The sequence below is a fragment of the Cervus elaphus genome, chromosome 18 (assembly GCF_910594005.1).
Source record: "Cervus elaphus chromosome 18, mCerEla1.1, whole genome shotgun sequence".
Taxonomy (NCBI): Eukaryota; Metazoa; Chordata; class Mammalia; order Artiodactyla; family Cervidae; genus Cervus; species Cervus elaphus.
The window spans coordinates 106,998,494-107,022,708 of NC_057832.1; the positions used below are offsets into that span (position 1 = coordinate 106,998,494).

At 40.4% G+C, this 24,215-nt stretch overlaps 1 protein-coding gene across 12 annotated transcripts in view; it reads right to left on the reverse strand.

Moving 5' to 3' along the window:
• The window catches only part of DGKI (diacylglycerol kinase iota), a 489,355-nt gene that overhangs the window by 40,841 nt on the left and 424,299 nt on the right, over window positions 1-24,215 (reverse strand). For all 12 annotated transcript variants that reach the window (XR_006334812.1, XM_043871570.1, XM_043871568.1 and 9 more), the window contains one exon: window positions 24,167-24,192. Coding sequence is in view for 11 of the 12 variants with exons in the window: in XM_043871570.1 (XP_043727505.1) it covers window positions 24,167-24,192 (26 nt within the window). In the remaining variant the exon portion in view is untranslated. The remainder of the gene's footprint in view (window positions 1-24,166; window positions 24,193-24,215) is intronic.

Here is a 24,215-nt window from a genome sequence, read left to right on the forward strand (position 1 = left end):
ATTAATCTTCTGTTCCTGATTGTCACTTGCTAATGATAGTGGCCATCTAAATCTTTTATTTTCATCATGGAAGAAAAAGATTAGAAGTGACAACAAAAACTGTTGAACAAAAATGGCGTGTGGAGGCCTAGGGGGTAAAAATGAGCCGATTCACTGAGATTCATAAATATACATCTGACTTTGCCAAGTTCTGCATACATTTTACTCCTAAATATTTACAAAGCAAGAGTCAGCACATAAAATAATGTGTCAGGAATCATATTCCACATTCCAGAGCTCTATGTGGTCTTAGTCTAACCCTTGCATTTAATAGAGGAGGAAAATGGTGCTTGAGAAGTAACTTTCCAAGGTCACACAGGTAGTTAGCAATCCAGCTGAGAGAGACAGAAGGATGCTAGTTTCTTTTATTTTTATTTTTTTAAAAATATTTTCTTTTATTATCTCTGAATCTGAGGTCAGAATTCCTTCCACCTTCTGTTTCCTCTGTAACTGGGAGCAGGGCGGCAGAAATTAAAACACCCTCAAATGAGAGCTTCACAGATGCATCAGACAGAAAGTGAAGTCATTTTATGGCTTCAGGCTCCAACCCTTCTTACACCAAAGCAGACGCTGAAGGACCAGCACCCCTGTGGCTAGCGTGAGGTTCACAGTTCCCTTGATCTGATCACAACAGGTGTCTTCACACTTTTCCTTTCTTAGTATTGCTCAGTCCCACAGAGGCTGCACTCCCAGGTGCCTGAGAGCTTACTTCTCTGAGATCCATATTTCTACATAGCTTTTCCTGTATTTTCCTGATCAGCAGCATTCTGTCCAATTTCTCTGCTTCATGAACAGCAAGCCCTGGTACATTAGCAACAAACTGTGAAGGCTCAGCTCCCCAAAATGGAATTTAAAATAAGCATCAAAAATAGCAAAGGTAACCTAACACACATTTCATGGTATGGATAACTACGCTGAACTATCCTAATTGGACATAAAGGAGGAAGTCACACATGAAAATACTGTAATTAATATTATTTTACATACTCTTACTGAACAATCCCAAGACAAGGTGAAAGAAAAGAGGAATCAGATATTGCTAAAGACCTCTGCATGTTAATTGAGGCCTCAAAGAAGTTTTGACAATTGATAATAACATATGTTGCCAAGTTATTTATTAATAGTAATAGCCCAAACACTAAGGGCTCTTAATAATATATTAGAACAAATTTAAGATTATTCTTCTAATGACACACAAATCTGTATCAGTTCCCTATTCTTGCATAGCAAAACATTCCAAAACATAGTGACTTAAAACACAACAATTATTTATTTTGTTCAAAAGTGCAGCTTGGGCTGGGTTAAACAGAAACTGTTGTTTCTGCTTGATCTGGCATCAGTTGGGGCAGATTCACTGAGAGCTCAAAGATCCACTTTCAAGATGATCACACACATGACTGCTAAGTAGGAGATGGCTTCACCTGGGAGCTCTGACTCCTCTTGTGTGGACTTCCATGGGCTGCCTGGGCTCCCTCTGGAAATGATGACTGTGTTTCAGAAGCAACCATTCCAAGGGAGCCCAGTGGAAGTCACCTTGCCTTGGACCCTACCACAGCGTCACATGTGTTCTGCTTCAGTCTTAAGTTTGTCCATATTCAAGGAAAGGAGATACACACTCCATAGCTCAATGAAAAAACAGTCAAAGACATGTTGCAAGAAGAATGTGTGGGGTGGGAGACAATGCTGTTTTAGGAAAAACATGATCTGTCACGTCCTACACTTGCGTCATGATGTGCTTGGAGTCAAGGGGTTGGTGCTGACCTTCAGTCAGTGTTGGGAGGTGCCCAAGAACACTTCTGTGACAGATACAATGTCATCTGTTTTACATTGAGCATCTCAGCAGATAAATACAAACGGCTGAGAACTACTTATCTGAAGGAGCAGGTTTTTGGAGTAGGAAGAGGAAAGGCAAGTAGAAGACTCTGCAGACAGATTGGTTGAGTTGAATGAGGAATTCTATATAAGGTATTAAAAAGCAGAGACATCACTTTGCTGACAAGACTATGGCTTTTCCAAGGTCAGGAGTGGCGGCTGTGAGGAGATACCCCACGCCCAAGGGCAAAGCAGAAGCCCCAGCAAGATGGTAGGAGGGGTGGATTCACGTTTAGAATCAAACCCCTTTCCCACCAGAGACGCTCAGAGGGCTCAAGCAAACCTTGTGCACACCAGGACCAAGGGACCCCACAGAGACTGAGAGAGAACTGTGTTTGAGTGTCCCCTGTGGAGGGACGGGTCAGCAGTGGACTGCCACGGCGCAGGGGCTCTGGGTGCAGCAGACCTGGGCACGGCATAAGCCCTCTTGGAGGAGGTCGCCATTAACCCCACCACAGAGCTGCCAGAACTTGCACAGGACTGGGGAGTAGACTCCTGGAGGGCACAAACAGGACCTTGTGCACCAGGACCCAGGAGAAAGGAGCAGGGACCCCACAGGAGACTGACCAGACCTGCCCGTGAGCGTCCAGGAGTCTCTGGCAGAGGCGTGGGTCGTGGCGGCCTGCTGCAGGGTGGGGGGCACAGAGTGCAGCAGTGCCTGCCTGGGACCTTCTGGAGGAGGTCGCCATTATCTTCATTACCTCCACCACAGTTTGGCCCCAGCAGGGAGGGAACACAGCTCCACCCATGAACAGAAAACTGGATTAAAGATTTACTGAGCATGGCCCCGCCCATCACAACAAGAATAGTTTCCACCTCAGTCTGTCTCTCCCATCAGGAAGCTTCCATAAGCCTCTTATCCTTCTCTATCAGAAAGACTGAAAACCACAGTCACAGAAAACTAACCAATCTAATCACATGGACCACAGCCTTCTCTAACTCAATGAAACTATGAGCCATGCCATGTAGGGCCACCCAAGACAGACAGGTCATGGTGGAGAGTTCTGACAAAATGTGGTCCACGGGAGAAGGGAATGGCAAACCACTTTGTATTCTTGCCTTGAGAACCCCATGAACAGTGTGGAAAGGCAAAAAGATAGGGCACTGAAAGATGAACTCCCCAGGTCAGTAGGTGCCCAATATGCTACTGGATATCAGTGAAGAAATAACTCCCAAAAGAACGAAGGGATGGAGCTAAAGCAAAAACAATACCCAGTTGTGGATGTGACTGGTGATAGAAGCAAGGTCCGATGCTGTAAAGAGCAATATTGCATAGGAACCTGGAATGTCAGGTCCATGAATCAAGGCAAATTGGAAGTGGTCAAACAGGAGACAGCAAGAATGAATGTCGACATTCTAGGAATCAGTGAACTAAAAGGGACTGGAATGGGTGAATTTAACTCAGATGACCATTATATCTACTACCACGGCCAAGAATCCCTTAGAAGAAATGGAGTAGCCACCATAGTCAACAAAAGAGTCTGAAATGCAGTATTTAGATGAAATCTCAAAAATGACAGAATGATCTCTATTTGTTTCCAAGGCAAACCATTCAATATCACAGTAATCCAAGTCTATGCCCTGATCAGTAATGCTTAAGAAGCTGAAGTTGAACAGAGCTGACTGTGGCTCAGATCATGAATTCCTTATTGCCAAATTCAGGCTTAAATTGAAGAAAGTAGGGAAAACCATTAGACCATTCAGGTATGACCTAAATCAAATTCCTTATGATTATACAGTGGAAGTGAGAAATAGATGTAAGTGACTAGATCTGATAGAGTGCCTGATGAACTATGGAAGGTTTGTGACACCATACAGGAGACAGGGATCAAGACCATCCCCAAGAAAAAGAAATGCAGAGAAGCAAAATGGCTGTCTGAGGAGGCCTTAAAAATAGCTGTGAAAAGAGAAGCCAAAAGCAAAGGAGAAAAGGAAAGATATACCCATTTGAATGCAGAGTTCCAAAGAATAGTGAGGTGAGATAAGAAAGCCTTCTTCAGTGATCAATGCAAGAAATAGAGGAAAACAATAGAATGGGAAAGACTAGAGATCTCTTCAAGAAAATCAGAGATACCAAGGGAACATTTCATGCAAAGATGGGCTCAATAAAGGACAGAAATGATACGGATCTAATAGAATACACAGAAGAACTGTACAAAAAAGATCTTCAAGACCCAGATAATCACGATGGTGTGATCAATCACCCAGAGCCAGACATCCTGGAATGTGAAGTCAAGTGGGCCTTAGGAAGCATCACTACGAACAAAACTAGCGAAGGTGATGGAATTCCGGTTGAGCTATTTCAAATCCTAAGAGATGAAGGCCATGAAAGTGCTGCACTCAATATGTCAGCAAATTTGGAAAGCTCAGCAGTGGCCACAGGACTGGAAAAGGTCAGTTTTCATTTCAGTCCCAAAGAAAGGCAATGCCAAAGAATACTCAAACTACCGCACAATTGCACTCATCTCACACATTAGTAAAATAATGCTCAAAATTCTCCAAGCCAGGCTTCAACAATACGTGAACCATGAACTTCCAGATGTTCAAGTTGGTTTTAGAAAAGGCAGAGAAACCAGAGACGAAATTGCCAACATTCACTGGATCATTGAAAAAGCAAGAGTTCCAGGAAAACATCTATTTCTGCTTTATTGACTATACCAAAGCCTTTGACTGTGTGGATCACAATAAACTGTGGAAGGTTCTGAAAGAGATGGGAATACCAGACCACCTGACCTGCCTCCTGAGAAATCTATATGCAGGTCAGGAAGCAACAGTTAGAACTGGACATGGAACAACAGACTGGCTCCAAATAGGAAAAGGAGTACATCAAGGCTGTATATTGTCACCCTGCTTATTTAACTTATATGTAGAGTACATGATGAGAAATGCTGGACTGGATGAAGCATAAGCTGAAATCAAGACTGCCGGGAGAAATATCAATAGCCTCAGATACGCAAACGACACCACACTTAGGGCAGAAAGAGAAGAACTAAAGAGTCTTTTGATGAGATTGAAAGAGGAAAGTAAAAAAGTTGGCTTAAAACTCAGCATCAGAAAACTAAGATCATGGCATCCGGTCCCATCACTTCATGGCAAATAATTGGGGAAACAGTGGAAACAGTGGCAGACTTTATTTTGGGGGGCTCCAAAATCACTGCAGATGGTGACTGCAGCCATGAAATTAAAATACACTTACTCGTTGGAAGGAAAGTTAGGACCAATCTAGACAGCATATTAAAAAGCTGAGACATTACTTTGTCAACAAAGTTCCATCTAGTCAAGGGTATGGTTTTCCCACTAGTCACATATGGATGTGAGAGTTGGACTATAAAGAAAGCTGAGCAGTGAAGAATTGATGCTTTTGAACTGTGGTGTTGGAGAAGACTCTTGAGAGTCCCTTGGACTGCAAGGAGATCCGACCAGTCCATCCTAAAGGAAATTGGCCCTGAATATTCATTGGAAGGACCGATACTGAATCTGAAACTCCCATACTTTGGCCACCTGATGCAAAGGAGCTTCCTCGGAAAACACCCTGATGCTGAGAAAGATTGAAGGCATGAGGAGAAGGGGATGACAGAGGATAAGATGGTTGAATGGCATCACTGACTCAATGGATATGAGTTTGAGTAAACTCTGGGAGTTGGTGATGGACATGGAAGCCTGGTGTGCTGCAGTCCATGGGGTTGCAAAGAGCTGGACACAACTGAGCGATTGTATTGAACTGATGGCTTTTCCAGTAGTCATGTATGGATGTGAGAGTTGGACCATAAGGAAGGCAGAGTGCCAAAGAACTGATGCTTTCAAACTGTGATGCTGGAGAAGACTCTTGAGAGTCCCTAAGGCGAAAGCAAGGAGATCAAACCAAGTAGTCCTAGAGGAAATCAACCCTGAATATTCATTAGAAGGACTAATGCTGAAGCTCCAATACTCTGGGTACCTGATGCAAAGAGCCAACTCACTGGAAAAGACTCTGATGCTGGGAAAGGTTAAGGGCCGGAGGAAATGAGGGAGACAGAAGATGAGATGATTGGATGGCATTACTGACTCAATGGACATGAGTTTGAGCAAATTCCTGGTGACAGTGATGGACAGGGAAGCCTGGTGTGCTGCAGTCCATGGGGTTGCAAAGAGTTGGACACGACTGAGCGACTGTACAACCACCACCACACAAGGTATACTCTCTTTAATCATCAAATGTGAGAGAAGATTGCCCCTCCTCTTTCTCTTCTCCAGTCAGGCAAACACTCATAGATCTTGAGTCTTATATTCCTCATATTCTGCCTACTGGTGTCTCCTCCACTGCTGAAATAGAGCATGTGGGGTACAGAGCACACATCTCACATATTCTGTTATCACCTCATCTTCGTTGGGATGAACCCATCAGTGGTTAATGTAAAGGCCATTCAATGCTACAGTGGTCTAAGACTCACATAGCGCCTGTGCCAAATTCCTTTTAGCATGTGCAACCATAGATGGAGACATAAATAGGTTTTGTGTCTCTCTAATGACAGAGTTAATCCTCAATTGGTCCCTGCTAACCGAATGCATGACTATATATGGGTTCTTTCCATCTGTTGCAGCAGTCTTTCTGAAGCTGTTATTAGCATGGAAGAAGTCTCCTGTTTGCAGAAAAAACAAACAGCCCCCACCCATCCAGAGTTCCCTTCTGGCAGAGAATGTGCACCATGCTGCCAGAGGACCAGGATGTGCTCTGTTTAGTCAGTTCCGTTTCTCTTACAGATCACTGGAATGGACCATAAACCTGAAGGAACCAGATGTCTCTCCCAAACATCCCATTTGTTTATCTCTTGTTGTGAAACTGTTTTCCCATTGTTTTTCGTGTTTAAGCCCCATCTCTGCAATTAAGCCACAAGCACAGAGATGGTGTTTTTAGTTTTTTTCCCCTCTTTGCTTTATCCATATGCCACCTCTTAATGAAAACTCTCTAGTACAGAAAACATATGTAACACTTACTAGCCACTTGGTCTGGTGATTCGCCTGGCTATCATTTCAACACTCTTCAAACTCTGGGTCAAGGGAGATGTTCTGAGGAATAGAACAAAGCCTACTTTACTGCCCCTGCTACACATGGCAGTTGATTTTGGAGTTGAAAATATTTCCATATCTTTTTAAGGTATATCATGGTGCTTACCAGATGCAGTGAAATAGCATTATAAGTATCTCAATAAACCAGAAATGTTTATATATGGGTCAAATCAGAGCTTTACACTAAGCAGCAACACATGTCACTTTCTACAACACTGGTTGTAAGCCTTGTGTTAGTTACTCAATTGTGTCTGATTCTTTGTGACCCCGTGAACTGTAGCCTGTCAGGCTCCTCTGTCCATGGGATTCTCCAGGCAAGAATACTGGAGTGGGCTGCCATGCCCTCCTCCAGGGCTTAGTTCCTTGTTAAAACAAATGTCACACATTAATTAATTTGCTTTGGGTACTGGGTTAGAGAAAAGTTCACAGGTTAAAGGGCCAACTGGGTTCATACTCTTTCAGAGTCACAATATATTACTTTCCACCAACTGTGAAAATAGGCACTGACAGTTACCAGGGGCCAGAGAAGTTCTTGAAAATTCCTTCTTGACAGTCTGTATGCTCAAAATTAATGTTTTCTCTAGTGATGACAGATTAATGTAATTTTTGTATGAAGTGGGTCAACACACTTTTTTTTACGCCCTCTTCAAAGGTAATATCCAATTATTCCCATCAAACTAGAAAAATATAAATTCATCTTTAGCATCAAGATTATAGAATACTCTCAACTATTTTTGTTCAATAAATATTAAGCCTCCATCCACAGTGAGGATTTTTCCTATTAGTCAAGGGTTTTAATCTGATTACAGCTCACTGAATTCATGAACCCTAAATAATTGTAGTACACAACAACACTCTTTCTCCTTATCGTGTGGATAAAGTCATACATATTAAAATACTTAGTGCATGGCAAACTGCTTTAGGAATGTCAGAGATTAAAAAGGAAGTTCTAGTATTCTCCAAAAGTCCTTCATCCCTAGAATGCTGAGAGAACTTAATTTAGATTGACAAACTTTGTTGCTATTTTTCCTTCTGGGCATTTGGATGATGAAGCACCATCCTGAGAGGGCCGGAGAAATAGGAGAACTAAGAAATAAGGTCCCTGTTAGCCTCACAGATGAGAGGAAGGTGCCCAAGAGAAGAAGGGCTGCTGGCCACAGTCCTGATGACTTTCCCCGAGGATCTTGGGTGACAGCACTGGGGCTTGGGCTTCATTCTTCCCCTCAATGTCAGGCTGCCTTCCTCCTGTGATGGGTCTCCTTAAACTCAGGTGATGTATTTTAGCAGTGTCCTTCAGGACCTCTAGAAGGAACTTAGGTTGGAAAAGTGCGCTCATATATCATTCAGCGATAGCCGCAAGCAGATCTGACAGGGCTTGAAAGTGACGGATGGCTATTGGTTTTAACCAAACATCAAGACTGTATGGAAGTGGCGTTTAAGGCCAGGATCCAAGAACAAATGATTGTGCTCTTGAGCTCAAACAGATGAGAGGTCTACAGGCCGTCCAGTCACCGGTATGTCCGTTGAGTTCCTTATCATTGTCTAGCAGCATGCTGACCACTCTGTCAGATGAAGACCTTTGTGACTGAGAGGAAGACTGGGTTTAGTGCAAACACCCCTCTCTGGAACAAAATAAAGCCAAGGAGGAGTTGACACAGCAAAAGTCACTTTCAGGAACACAGAGCAGCGAAATGCACGTCTAACAGAAGTGTACCATTACAGTAAAGAATCCGCTTGCAATGCAGGAGCCACAGGAGACATGGGTTCGATCCCTGGCTTGGGAAGATCTCCCAGATCCCCTGAAAGTGGCAACTCACTCCAGTATTCTTGCCTGGAAAGTCCCATGGACAGAGGGGACTGTGAACTACAGTTCATGGAGTCATAAAGAGTCAGACATGACTAAGCACACATGGACACATATCTGTCATATGCTGATATGCGTACGTGGACAGCTGTGAATTGGAAGCATAGAAAAATCAAACATTTTATTTCAGAGGAATGAAAAATAAGCTTTAACTTTCACTTAAGTACTATGCTAAGTTGATGAAGCAAGATCACACCTTAGAGGCAAGAATAATAAAGTTCTTGGTTAGTTCTAATGCTTGCTCTATGGGTAAGATACAAAATAGAATAGGCTTTAGTATATGAGTTGAACTTCAATGATCTTTATTAAAGAGCAGATTTTACTGTTCAGCTTCTAAGAAAGGAAATAAAAATTAAACCTTCATCCTTCTTAGGGATTCATGTATTCTAAAGACAGAAAGTAAGAGTAACTATAGAGTGACATGTACAGACCCAGGGAGCCCTGCTTGCTAAAGTAGCATGATATACGGAACAATTTCCTAGGGAATTTGTTAGAAATCATTTCAAAAGGGAAGATTTGCATTGGCAAAAAATGATGGGAGGAAAGTTTTATACAGAGAAGACACACTGGCATAGAGGCATGGAGGGCAAAGCGTAAACAGTTTCACTTGATAAAGAAGGAAAGCTGAGGGACCTCCCTGGCAGTCCAGTGGTTAAGATGCCACACTTTCAGTGCAAGGGGTGTGGGTTCGATCCCTAGTTGGGAAATAAGAACCCACATGCCATGCAGCAAGGCCAAGAAAAAAAAAAATGAGAGCTAAAATGGGGGCAGGGAGAAATGAGTCATAAATAGAAGGCACTTCCAACACGCAGAGAGCAATGTGAGGTCAAAGACTTTTTTAAAAAAATGTCAATGAAAATCACTCAGCAATTCCATTTTCCAAATATAACCTTGGCCATGACCATCATTCTTTTCCTTGAAGATAAAAAGAGCTTAAATATAGACAAGAGGAAAAAAAGGAAAGGTCACTGGGAAATCAATACCAGAAGAATGTCTGTGAATGGGTCATGCTTTCTGAAAACAAGAAGCCCTCAGGGTTAGTTGAGGAAGATACAAGGACCAAAGAGACACCTGGTCAGACAAACAGAGCAAACTGCTGCTGACACAGTATGGCTGAAATGACATTTTTGTTACCTTATAAAACAGCACTCTGATTTTTCCGCAGTGGCTGAAAAAATTGCCTTCACTTCCTGGAGTGGAAAGAGGGGATGGGAATGTCACCAGGCTAAGCACAACTGAGTGGATTCTGGCTGATTACAAGCTCCCTTTTCAATAAGCAATGAGGCTTTGCTTTGTCAGGAGAGAAGCTGGAAGCTGCATAATTAAATAGTAATGTTATGTTGCTACCTTGATAAAAAAAAAAAAAAAAGCTACAGTGTGAAAGCTGCCTGCAGCCTTTATGCACTTTCAAAGTTCCTGTCTTTTCGGAAGATGGGTGCATGGTGAGGTATGGAAATAGCAGAGCTGTTTGTCACCCAGGCAGAAGTAACAGACTGGCACTCAGTTGCAGGAATCCACACACTAAGGGCATACGAGTCTCCAAGATACCTTTCCAAAATGGAAGATGACATTATTGGTTTTGCCTCATGTGCTTCATTGTCCAATATCCTTTCCTAGCTCAGAAGTCTGAATCTATAGAACAGAAGTGGTCTCAGGTGTCAGCCAGCTTGGCCAGCTCAATGAAGAGTCCAAGGCATGAGAGCAGTGCTCTGCCCAGGGTCACCCAACCTGTGAAGGGTGATGCCTGGACCTTCTCAGGCTAAGACCAAGGCTCGTGGTCTCTGCCTGACACCACCATCATGCTTGCGTGACCACTGCCCAGAAAGATACAGTCTTTCTCTGTCTGTTGGGCTTCCTAAAGGAGTTGTTTAGTTCCAATAAATTTATAAAGCAGGCTTAAATAAAGTCATAAGCCTATGCAAATAGGATCCAGCAGGTTTACTCATTTTGGTTATTTGACATTGATAGTTTCTCTTGTTCTCTGTTGCATTTTCACTCTCTTGCTGTGCCCCTTTCTTTTGTTAATACTTGCAAGCACACTATGCACTAGGCATAGAGCTAAATGCTTTCCCTACATTATCTAATTTGATCCTCATGGGAAGTTGACAGTGATATGTAGTATTATGACTAACAACCTCATCTGAAGGATGAAGAAAGTGAGGCTGGCTGAGGCTGACATCTGCTCAAGGGCACACAGCTAGCGTGTAATAGAGCCAGGCTGACAAGGAAGCCTTTTCTCCCCTTATTTGGCTGTACAGACTGTCAGATGGCACTATGGTGATGAAACCAGGTCCTGTCTTCCCACCATTTCCCTTGTCAGCCATGAGGGATGCAGGCTTAGTTGTCTCCATGCCCCATACTTTTCTGGCTCTGATGAGTGAAGGTGCAGAAAATACAGCTGCAGAGCTGGTGAAAGGAAATGCAGAGGTGATTAACCTCTCACAGGTATTGTGCGGAGTTGTGATGACTGGAAGAAGGGATGATGCATGAAGCTAAGAAAGTCATCCCCTAAAATTCAGAGCACCCAAAATGGACCCAGAAAAACAGGCTGATCTACACTGGCCAAGAGAGGAAGCATTCAGTTGACTTCGTTATTTTGCTAAAGAAGAGCTGGACTGATGACGATTTTCCTAGCTCTATGCAGGAGAGCACTGGCCTAAGAAACTATAATGGGCATTGTGGGCAGACAGAAATACACACTGGAAAATTGTTTCTAGATTCTGGAACATACAGGTTGAAGTAACACATACAGAACTAACTTCCAGGAGCCAACTGAAAGAAAGGACAATGCATTCTAGTATTTTGCAACTGGTACTCGTGATGAGAGGCTTAGTCTAAGATCATGATTTAAGGATACCAGTCACCAACAGCACTAACTCAATTCTCTGCAAGAGAAAGCCATCAAAATAGAAAATAAGCTTTAGCTAGAGTAAATTGGGGGCTCTCCAGTGGCTCAGCAGTAAAGAATCTGCCTGCAATGCAGGAGACCCATGTTTGACCCCTGGGTCGAGAAGATCCCCTGGAGAAGTAAATGGCAACCCACTCCAGTGTTCTTGCCTGGAGAATCCCAAGGACAGAGGGGCCGGCAGGCTACACTCCATGGGGTTGGAAAGAGGTGGACAAGACTGAAGTGACTGAGCATGCATACACACACAGAGCAGATTGGATGAAAAGTTTTCATTGGCTTTTAGGGTTTCTAGTCAAGTAGAACACAGACAAATAGTGTGACAATAACTATGATCCTTATATAAGGACCATACTATTATTAATACTGTCATAGCTGCCAATGTACCTGCTACCCCCTCGGTTAAATAGGTACCACTATAAACCAGATAAAATCATTGTATAGAGTAAAAAGCTTAAAGAAACAGTTTGAACTTTAGTTCAAAAAGCAAGCACAATTCACTTCTTCATCTCTGCTCTCATATAAGACTACACAGGGACCCAGCCAGGCATTTCTCACTTTCTTTTTAAACACTTACCTGTAGAACAGGGGATGTATCTGTAGGAGTGAGACCTATGAAAGCTTCCCTTGTTGCCAGAAGATCCATGACACAGCCGTGTTTGATGATCTCTCCCCACCCAACCACTTAAAAGCAAACCAGGAGGTTAGCCTTCCTCCCTTCCTAGCTCTCTCCTTTTTTCTGTTACTTTCTCATTTTGCAACGTTTTTAAAGCCTTTAATTTAAATATTCTCTGAGGCCAAAGGCAATCTAAAGTGAAGTTGTACATAAATCTTAGTAAAGAATGCTCCCCACTCAACACACACAGACATCTATAATTAGTCTTCAAGAGATAATTAGATAATGATCACCAGCAAAGTCTTCCAAAGAACCCAGAAGGCTCAAAGGATTATAGAGTTACAGTCAATAGTCGTATTTAATAAGGGGGAATGAGAGAGACCAGCAGGGTCAGGGAAGAAGTAAAGTAATATAACCTGATTTCAGAAAGCCCAGGGTAAGGGTTTGTTTTGTTTTGTTTGCTGGTTCTGCTTTGTTTTGTTTTTAATCAGCAGTGATTGTCTGTTTTCCTAGGAAATGTGAAAGAAGACAAGCCAAGGAAAAGCGTGCTGCCATTTCTGATCCTTTCCTCTCACAGAGCCTCTGGGGAGCACCCAGTGAGACCACCATTAAAGGCCATCTTTTCAGCAGAGTAGCAATGAAATTCTTTGGAAAAGGACCAGCACTAACCTATCTTCTCCAAGAGGCAACAATGTTAATGAGGCTACAATGTAACTCAAAGATGTGTACTGAAGGGTCTGTTTGCCAACATCGCATACTGCAGCAAATGTAACAGTGAGACTTGTATAGACAGAATCAACTCTGTGCCAGGGCACACCACTGAATGGGGCAACGTCTCTATTCATCGAGTGCAGAGTTAAATAGGAAGGGCAGCACTGCCCGTGGGGAGAGAAACTGGAATCCACTCAAAAAAAGAAAAAAAACAGTCAGTGAATAGGGAAGGAGAATCATGGGCATTTGAGTTGTCAGAAAAATTCATCATTGTTTGTCCTTAGAATCAACGGAGGTGGTTCCAAAACACCGAATTAATGAGCACAGAGGAGGGACTGGAATGAAGGACAAGGAAGGTGGTCTGCCAGAGAGATGGTAGGAGGGCACAGAAGCCTCACGGACGTGTGAGTACGAGGGAGATGGGATCTGGAGATGGGTCACAGGCAGGGAGTAGAAGTAATTCATTAAGGCAACAGAAGCAAAACCAGGGTGAGGAAGAACCTCACCAGTGAACGCTAAAAAGTTTGAATCTAAATAAAAAGCCAATAGAGGCTTCCATATCACAAAGAGAATTGGGGCAAACACACACACATACACACACACACACAGAGCAAAAACAAAACACTCTAACCACTATTAGCTAGCCCAAGGTCACTGCAAAGCGGTATACTGCATACTGGCCAATGACAAAAATTCTTCCCAGTAAGGCAGCTAAAGATCAGCAGATGTTTCCATCTGTATCACTGGTTACGTTTACTCATTACATTTGACTAATAAATAGCTTGTAGAAAATAAAAGGGAAAAATATCTAACTTTCTTAATCCACTCTGTTCTAGTCATAAAATACTGGGTTGTTCAAAAAGTTTGTTCAGGTTTTCTGGTAAGATGTTATTAAAAAAAAAACCTGAATGAACTTTTTGGCCGACCCAATAACTGTCTTTATATGTGATATTTCCTTAAGGAAATAGCTACTTTTCAAGAATTCTACCTCTTTAAAGAGTGAGTGCTACTGACAGGAAATTAGATACCTGTTTCTTTGATTGTGGAAGTGTGGAGCTGAAATAAGTGGACAAGAATATAGCTTTAAATTGTTCTACTCTGTTAAGGGAACTGCTCACTGATATGAGAAGAAAAAAATAAAACCTCTTTGTTAATGATCAGCTCCAACCCAATAATTTTGAGGTCTCTTTTCAGCCAAAAGAATCAAGATTTCCTATTATACTACCTCAAAACTTAGCTATGCTATTGAGAGATCGTATAGATGGGCTAAATGTGCGATCTGGATGTAGAGTATCTGAGTTTGAATCCTAGTTCTAAGCCTTACCACCTACACATGTGACCTTGGACAAGTCATCCAATAGGTTCGTGCCTTACTTTCCTCATCAGTAAATGGGAATATGGGTATGATTGTACTGAAAATTAAACATACTAAAACATTTAGAGCAGTTGGTTCAGTATATAATAGTTTGGTGTGATCTTATAGTTATTTAATGTCTCTAAACCTCAACAGAAAGTCTCTTAAACCAGTGGTCCCCAACCACTTTGGCACCAGAGTCTGGTTTCAGAAGACAATTTTTCCATAGATGGGAAGGGGGTGGTTTTGGGATGATTCAAGTGCACTACATTTATTGTGCACTTTAATTCTATTATTATTATATCAGTTCCACCTCAGATCATCAGGCATTATATCCCAGAGGTTGGGGAGCCCTACCTTAAGCCACTGCCTAGAACTTATTAATTTTTAGTAACTACTAACTTATTTTCTAGTTATAACCATATTATGCCAAGTAATTTGAAAGAATAGTTGAAATTATTTTTGCTAAAACATAAGGACCGAAACCATTAATCCCTCTAACCTCAGTTTCTCAAAAATCAATTACTCTTTTTAATTTCAGAAGATAACATATTTTAAAAAACACAACTCTTAAGGTATGGAACTATTACTTGAATAAAAATGAATACAGGTTTCTCTTTCAGATAACAGGAGGAATGAGATACTTTCTTAACATTTTAAGCCAAAATGCTGGATTGAAAAAAAAATCAGGAAATGTGGAAAGATGCCTATAATACTTGCAGCAGACTTTTGAATATTCCCAAATCTCCACATATACAGAGAAACTAGAAGAACCAAAAACACATGGTGAAATTTAAGACAAAGTAACTAGATATCCTTACAAACCTCAAAATTATGAGTGGCTGGAGAGAAGACATTGACAAGTCAAGTGACCTGCATTCTATCAACATCTGTGCAGGGAAGCAATGGGGCAGCCGATGGACCTGCGAACAGGAAGCCTCAAAACAGCCAAGTGTTCACGGAACAGTACAGTGGGCCAAGGTGGGCACAGCCACAGAAACTGTCAGAAGCTTTTCCTACCTGGAACCTGCCCATGTAGATCCCCCCAAAAAGCTGTGCCCCCAAAGAGAAAAAGGTGTGCAAATGAACAAAAAATAAAGACTACAAAGGACTTAGCAAGAAACTTGGTATTGTATGGAATTAAACACAAAAACAAAGAAAACCTTTTTATGAATCTACTGACATCATCTGAATAAGATGCTCTTTGAATTAATATCTCTGTGTTTCCTATGCATTCTAAACAAGAACCAAACAAGCATTCCTACATACAAACGCAGGAATGGAGAATTTAATTGATATTAATCGAGTCTGGTAGTTTTCTCTGGCAACTGGAAAAGCTTGCAGAAGGAGTTAAAGAACTCTTATGCATAAAGGGCCAAGGAAATGAGCACCTCACCTAGAATAATCTAAAGTGAACATGAATACAAATTAGAAAAATGAACACGAAGATAACTCTGAAGAACTTATTTGGGATGCATTCCAGAGAAACAAAGAGATAACAAAATAGGGAAAGGAGGGTAAGAGACACATAGGATAGCATAAAAATGTCTAACATGCATCTAAATGGAATTCCAGAAGGAGCTACATAAGTAAGAGAAGGCATTCAGGTAGTGTTTGTACTTAAATGTCTGTGTTAGGGGGTGAAAAAGTAGAAAAAGAATAAAAATAAGACAAATGATTAGAGGAATTATAAATTATAATGTTTATAAATTATGTTTATAAATTGTAAACATAAGAAACTAATGAAACAGAAGACAAATATATAATGACAAAGGACCAATAAAGGTAAAAACTAGTTTCTTAAAAAGCCAGTAACATAAACAGATCTCTAAGCCTCTGGTGTGAGAGAGACAGAGGTGGGGGACACAGACACACACAAGAAGCAGGCACAAACAATATTAAAAATGAAAAGGTAGTTGAACCTCAGATCTCATAGAAATGACACAGATAATAAGATAGTATTTAAAAATTTGTGCCAAAATGAAAAATAACTTTAATAAAATGGATGAACTCCTTAAAAATAGTTATCAATATCGATTTAATAAGAAACAAAATCTATTTCTGTAAACATTAAACAATAGAAATCTGTCATTGAAATTTATTCCCACAAAGGGACAATTCCCAACCCCAGACAATTTTGCTAAGAGGATGTTTCAAGATATAACAGAAATAGATAGCTCAAGTGTTACACAAAGTCTTCCAGATATTAGGAAATGAGGGGACAGTTTCCAAATCGTTTTATGAAGCTCGGAATACCATACAATAAAAAAAAAAAATCAAAGACCAATCACACTGATGAACATGGATGTAAAAATTCTAAATAGAATATTAGTAAGCTGAACCCAGCAATATACAAAGGAGATATACATAATAACAAATTTGAGTTCATCTCATGCACATAATAGGTTTTCAATTATAAAATCAATTGATGAAGTGTACCACAGTAAAAGACTAAATGAGAAAAAGCATATTATCATCTCAAAAGTTGAAAAAATCAATAAAATTCAGTATTTGTTGAATTTAACAAATTTGAATGAAGGGCGAAATCCTTAAAAGTCTATCCACAAAGCAACCACACCGGCAGCACCACGACCACCTCAGTGACCTTCACAAGTGGGGTGACTTGTGGACGGCATTGACCTGGAGATCAGGAACAAGGCAATGATGCTGACCACCTCTCCATCTACTTGATACTGTACCAAGGGTTCTAATCAGCACAGAAGGAGTGAGAAAAACACATACAGAGCATAATGGTTGGAAAGGATGAGACAAAATTCTTAGTTCAGTTCAGTTCAGTCTCTCAGTCGTGTCCTACTCTTTGCAACCCCATGAACTGTAGCACGCCAGGCCTCCCTGTCCATCACCAACTCCTGGAGTCCACCCAAACCCATGTCCATTGAGTCGGTGATGCCATCCAACCATCTCATCCTCTGTCGTCTCCTTCTCCTTTTGCCCTCAATCTTTCCCAGCATCAGGGTCTTTTGAAATGAGTCAGCTCTTTACATCAGGTGGCCAAAGTACTGGAGTTTCAGCTTCAGCATCAGTCCTTCCAATGAACACCCAGGACTGATCTCCTTTAGGATGAACTGGTTGGATCTCCTTGCAGTCCAAGGGACTCTCAAGAGTCTTCTCCAAAAAAATATTAAATAAAATTCTGAGTACTTGCAGATAATATTGCCTATAGAATTTTTTCCTTACAAAAGGTCCCTTCAGATAAAGTTTATGAGTATAAATATTAGCAGGAATCTTGAGTTGAGATTTTGAAACAAGATTCTAAGGCAATTTCCTTTTAGTATGCCAACAATAATCACTTGAAAATATGATTTTAAAAATATAAAATATCACTAAAAATGTTAAGTACTTAGGAATATATTTAACAAAATATGATCAAAACTTTCATGAAACAAATTATAAAACTCTGTTGACAGGCACTTTAAAAGGTTAACTAGTCTTAAAAAATTAAATGTAGAGACGTGGTTTGAGATGGAAAGACTCATTATCATAAAAATATCAATCCTCTTATAGATTTATAGATTCATGCAATTGCCATGAGAACTGCAACACAAAACTTGGTAACTTGATTCTAAAATTTATACAAAGAAGCAAAAGTCCATGTGTATCAAGACACCGTGGATGAAGAACAAATTTAAGGTAACTCCTATATAATCAAGATTTCCATCGAAGTTAGACCTTTTAAAACATGTGAAAAAACTAGCTGGAAACTCAACATTCAAAAACTAAGATCATGGCTCATCACTTCATGTCTCATAACTTCATGGCAAACAGAAGGAAAAAAGCAGAAGCAGTGACAGATTTTATCTTGTTGGGCTCCAAAATCACTGTGATGGTGACTGTAGCCATGAAATTACAAGATGCTTGTTCCTTGAAAGGAAAGTTATGACAAAACTAGACAGTGTATTAGAAAGCAGAGATATCACTGTGCTGACAAAGGTCCATCTAGTCAAAGCTATGGTTTTTCCAGTAGTCATGTACGGATGTGAGAGTTGGAAAATAAAGAAGGCTATGCGTCGAAGGACTGATGCTTTTGAACTGTGGTGTTGGAGAAGACTCTTGAGAGTCCCTTGGACTGCAAGGAGATCAAATCAGTCCATCCTAAAGGAAATCAGTCCTGAATATTCATTGGAAGGACTGATGCTGAAACTGAAGCTCCAACACTTTGGCCACCTGTTGCAAAGAGCCGACTCATTGGAAAAGACCTTTTTGCTGGGAAAGATTGAAGGCAGGAGGAGAATGGGGGTTGCAGAGGATGAGATGGTTAGATCGTATCACCAACTCAATGTGCATGAATTTTAATGAAATGTGAGAGATAATGGAGGACAGAGGAACCTAGTGTGCTGCAGTCCATGTGGTCACAAAGAGTCAGACATGACTTAGTGACGGAGTAACAACAAACCTATGCCATCCCTATGTTTAAACCGCAGAGACATTCTTGCAAATGGACACCAGGAGGAGTTATAAGAAAGAATGTTCATAACAATATTGTTTATAAAAGAACAAAACCAAATAAAAACACCCTAGAGTTCACCTAAACATTAATCAAAATCTGGACATGTAAACTGTTCTATATTCATACAACAGAACTATACATCAACATGATAGCTGCTCATCAACAGGATGAATCAGAGAAACACTATCGTGAAACAAAAGATACAAATCATAGAAGAGTTTGCAAAAGAATTCAATTTATAAAAGTTCAAAATAAGCAAAACTATATATAGATACACACACAAACATATATGTGGAATACATATATAATATACATATACACATATATTTGTATGTGGAATATTCATATGTGTAATAAAGTGATAGATAACAAGGAAGTTCTTAACAAAAAAACAGAACAGTAGTTATCCCATAGGAGAGGGAAGAGAATGTAATAATAAAGGCAAACACAAAGCTTCCAGATCACTACAAATAATTTACTGCTTAGGCTGGGGGCTGGGTACTGAGCCCCTTGGCTGCAATTTAAACCAAACCAATAAATCTTACATATTTTTATGAGTATTTCTATTTCAGCAAAATCTATGTACATGGATATATTTATACTAGAGAGAAAAACAAACCTACGGTATTTGCGCCAGAGACAGCCCCCAATGTATTGAGCTCTGGGTCACTCTACACTGTTTCCCTGCCCGACCCGCTGCAAAGTAAAACTGCCTCAAGCACGTCAGTGGCTCATCCTCCGGCACTTACCCTAGTGACTGTGGATGTTACAATTTTTATTTCCGGATAACCCCTCCTCCCATTCTTGTTCACGGTGTTACTGTTGCAACAGCAGAAGGACCATGTCGTGTGAGGACCATTTTTACCAACAACAGGTCTAGCGGGTAGGATAGGAGAGGGACGCCTGCTTCAGACATGCTGGGGGAATCAAGATTGCTTGGCACTGCCGCTCAAGAGAGTCCATGAATGCCTTTAACTTTGTAAGTGAACAGACACTGGTTGGAAGCTGACCCCCTGTTGCTGCCTGGGTGTGGATAGCAGCAGCACAGAGGTGATCTGAGTAGCCTGAAGGGCAAGAGGTTAAGACGACAGGGCAAAATCTGAGAGCCCAGAGCAGCGGAGGCAGCCTGGGCACCGGAGGTGGCTCCAGGGGCAATTTAAATGATGAAGTGATAGGCACTAAATGCAGTGGAAACTCGGAGGACAGGGCAATCCATCATGGCCAAGCTTATCTTCTGACAAAGAGTAGGACTCGGCTTCCAGCTGTAGCATTCAAATGTAATGTTCCCCCTGGGACTCAGCATGGCGGGCTTCCCTGAAGCTTCAGCTTCACTCAGTTAACTAATTATGAGAGAATGTGACATTGGTATTTACTTTTTCTACAGGGACAAATCATTCCCAGCAGGAGGGAGAAGTTGTTATTTTTGGTCTGTTTTGGTTTGTCATTAAAAAGAAATTACTCACACGGTAGTAAATAAACTCTTGCTAGAGGGAAATGTTTTTCTTTCCATAATTCTATCAATTCACCTGAATGGTGACACTCATTTCTTTTGTTCTCTGGGGACATGGTGAGCAAATGAACAAGCGCTGAGTGTTTAGACTAGGTTTGAAAATTAACACTACCACTAACTAGCTGTGTGATCGGCAGCAAGTTATGTAAGTGCTCTTGAGTTTCCTCCCCGAAAAACTGAGAACACATTTACTGTGTCCTGTGATTTGTTACAGATGAAATGAAGTGACGTGGCTGAAACACTTTAGCAGAGTGTTTCTGCCTAAGAAGCACTCAATAGATTTCAGCCTTTATTCTTAATAACTCTGATATTCTGATGCAATTAGAAACATTCTACACTTCATTTATACTTGATATCAATTCCTCAAATCTACTGACCCCACATCTAATCAGAAACTGTCCTTTTACTTTGTCACTGCAAGCTAAATTGTGTATTTTTTTTTACTCCTCCTCACCTAGACATAAAAAGTTTCCAGTGAAATTTAATATTTAATGATAAAGTTGAAAGAAACATTTCTCACACGCCTTCTCATTCCCAGCACATCTTTTAACTTGTCAAAGGCAGGGCATAACGCTGAGCAAACATCATAGTAAACACATATTTCCCCATCCACTGCGGACAACAACAGCATTATGTCAGGGCTGCTTTTTGCAAATGGGAAAGTGATTTCACAGACAATTTCACAACTGAACTCATAACAATCCCATGAGGAAGGCAGGCAAGGTAGATAGGAACAGCCTTACTTTATGGCTGAGAAAACTGAAACTAAGACGGAAAATGACAAAGCCACGCTAACCAAGCACATTTTCTGTAAAAGAGTAATAATCTGAGGGGATTGAGAAGGTCAGGGCTACTGGACTCTGGAAAAATGAGATTTTCTCAAGATCAAAGTCCGTTTTGGGGATGCCCAAAGGGACCAGTCAGAGAGAGGGACCAGATCACTGGCGGAAAGCAAACAAAATAGAAAAGCGAGAGGCATTGAGTTTTCTATTCCGATTTCATGATCCGATTGCCGATGTGCCTTGATTTTTCTACCCATAACTTTGAGAAAGTAAAATTACTATTTCTTACTTCTCTTCCAAGTATATTGCAGCGTTATTATTATACACAAACACAGATTGATGACATGATTTTTAATGTTTTATGCAAACCACAGCAAACATGAACACTTAAAAACATAAGAAAACACATCTTAGGTACAAGTAGAAAATCTTGGTGATAAAGGAAAAGAGTATTTTTTCATGGATACATGGGCCAGAAGATGAAAATCAGATGAGACTAGTTACATCATCATTGTAAGTTTATATTACATATTTGAATCACTTTTGGAAGTTGCAGAATCAAACTAAGAGGCATGACATGTAGTAAATGTTTTGAAACCATGAGGATGGAAAAACCCTAAGATTGGATAATGTTTCTTTAACTGCTCACAATCACCCATTTTCAAAATAAGATTCTGAAGTGCTGTTAATACTGAACAAGACTTCCTAGTAGTCATCACCTTTCAGGACTCCCCAGGATATGGGCAGTGCTCACTGAGAGCTCATAATCCTTAAGAATTCCCAGTGGACTATGGACTATAGAAATGGAATTTGAAAGTCCCACTCCCTTTTATTCTGGAATAGGGAATAAGTTCTTATACAGAAAAGAGGGCAAATGCAAACAAAGTTCATTACAGTAAACCCTAGTTCAAAAAGTAAATATTGAACCTAAGTTTCTAGTTTATCATATGAACCTGAAATCCAAGGACTCCTAAATATGCAATTAAAAAAACCCAGTCATACCAACACTGATGGACAAAATAGCATACAACAGTAGGTCATACTTGACTTAATAGTCATTAAGGTCGATACTTGGCTTAATAGGCCTGAACATAACTGTCCTATGATTTTTCATAAAACATGACACAACTTCATTCCAATACAGGGAGAGACGTTATGATATGGCAGAACAGGTCTGCTTAAAAACTTCCCCCTCTCTCATTAGTATATTCAATTAATAAACATCTTTTGAATGTTTGCTATTTGTTGGGATCTTTATCAAAGAACCCACAGTCTAGCAGGGAAGACAGGTAAATCAAGCATCAAATTTTTCAGTCAAATTCTAGCATAAAGAAAAATGTGCATTGCAATGTTAAGCAGGGCAGAAAGCTCTCATGGAGGATGGATGATTGACAAATATAAACTGTCTTTGACAAAAAGGAGGACGGACTTTGGTCAGAACAGTCTGGATAAAAGTGGGAAACATGATAAATATGGTGAGTTTGAGAAATTATACATAGTACCACATGGCTAGAGCATAGAGAGAAGAGAAAAGATGCCCAAAGAAACAATAAGCAGGAGAGGAAGACAGATTCCATCATTTAGGACTTTCTAGCTCATGTTTAAGTTCAGTATTGGAAAGAAGAATACAACTATTGTCTGTTGAAAAGATTTCATCCCACAGGCAATGGGAGTAGATTTTTGCCCTTATCAGTTTTGGTGATAGGCAGTTAAAAAGTGAAATAAAAGAAGGAATTCTAGAGGAATGGCTACTAGTTAGAAGACAGTTTTAAAGGTCCAAGTAAGACATGGAGAGACCCTACACAAAAGGAATGGGAATAAAAAAGGAAACAGAGAAAAAAGTAGTATAAAAAATAGGGTTGGCAGAATTTAGTGACCAGGTAGAAAAGAGAGGGTGAAGAGGAAAACTTAAAACATGTCTTTTATTTTTTAACTTGATTGCCTAAATAAACAATGGTGCCTTAGCTGAATTAGGGAGAGCATGAAGTAGAACATCCATGGTACTCTTACAGTCCTGGTTTATCCCTCTTTTATAAGATGAATTGCATTTTGTTTTGTATAGCAGTAGGTAAGTGGCATTCCACCAACTCCATCCCCAAAAGCATCCTTGAGGGAGAAAGCTGTGTGTCATGCATCATCTTGTCCCTACATACAGCCCCGTACAGCATACCTTTATAACATGATCATATAACTGACCCACTGTAAACACTTAATAAACATTTTTGACTGACTGATTGAATACACACACAACTTCAAAGCCTAGCTGAGACAAAACTATACATATTCTCCTTTGAATAAGACAGTTGTCTCTTAAAATGTAAATAACTCATCTTAACGGTGTAACAACTCAGACAACCACCACTCAGCCTCATATCAGACTCATGACATCCTCCACACATCTCAATGTCCCATTTGGAAGGGACTTTAGGAAATATCTACTACAACCCCCATTTTAAAGGTGAAATCTGTGACTCAGAGAAGTTACACGACTAGCCCAAAGTCACAAAAAGTACAGTTGACCCTTGAACAACATGAGTTTGACCTGCTCAGGTCCACTTGTGTGAGGAATTATTTTCAATAGTAAAAACTAGAGCACTACAGGAATCACAGCTGGTTGAATTCAAGAAAATGGAGAGATCACAGATATGAAGGGCCAACTCTAAGTAACACACAGATTTCTGACTGTGTGGAGGATTGGTGCTCCTAATCCCCGCATGGGTCAAGGGTTAACTATATCCGGAGATGGGACAGAAATCAGAATACATTAAACTTTGCCATATTTGTCAAACAAAAATTTGTAACAGATATGAAGATAGTACAAGACACCAAATTTAGCTAGGGTGAATTAAGCTTTTAAAAGCACTTCATAATTGGCACTTAAAAAAACACAAGACAAACATCTTAAAGACATTTTCTTAAATGATTCTGCTGACAATGAAATGCAAGGGCCACAGCTCAACTTTCACCTTTGAATTAGTATAAGTAAGACAGATTCTTACCGTGATCTTCTGAAGAGACTGGTGACCTAAAATGAGACAATAAGCATGA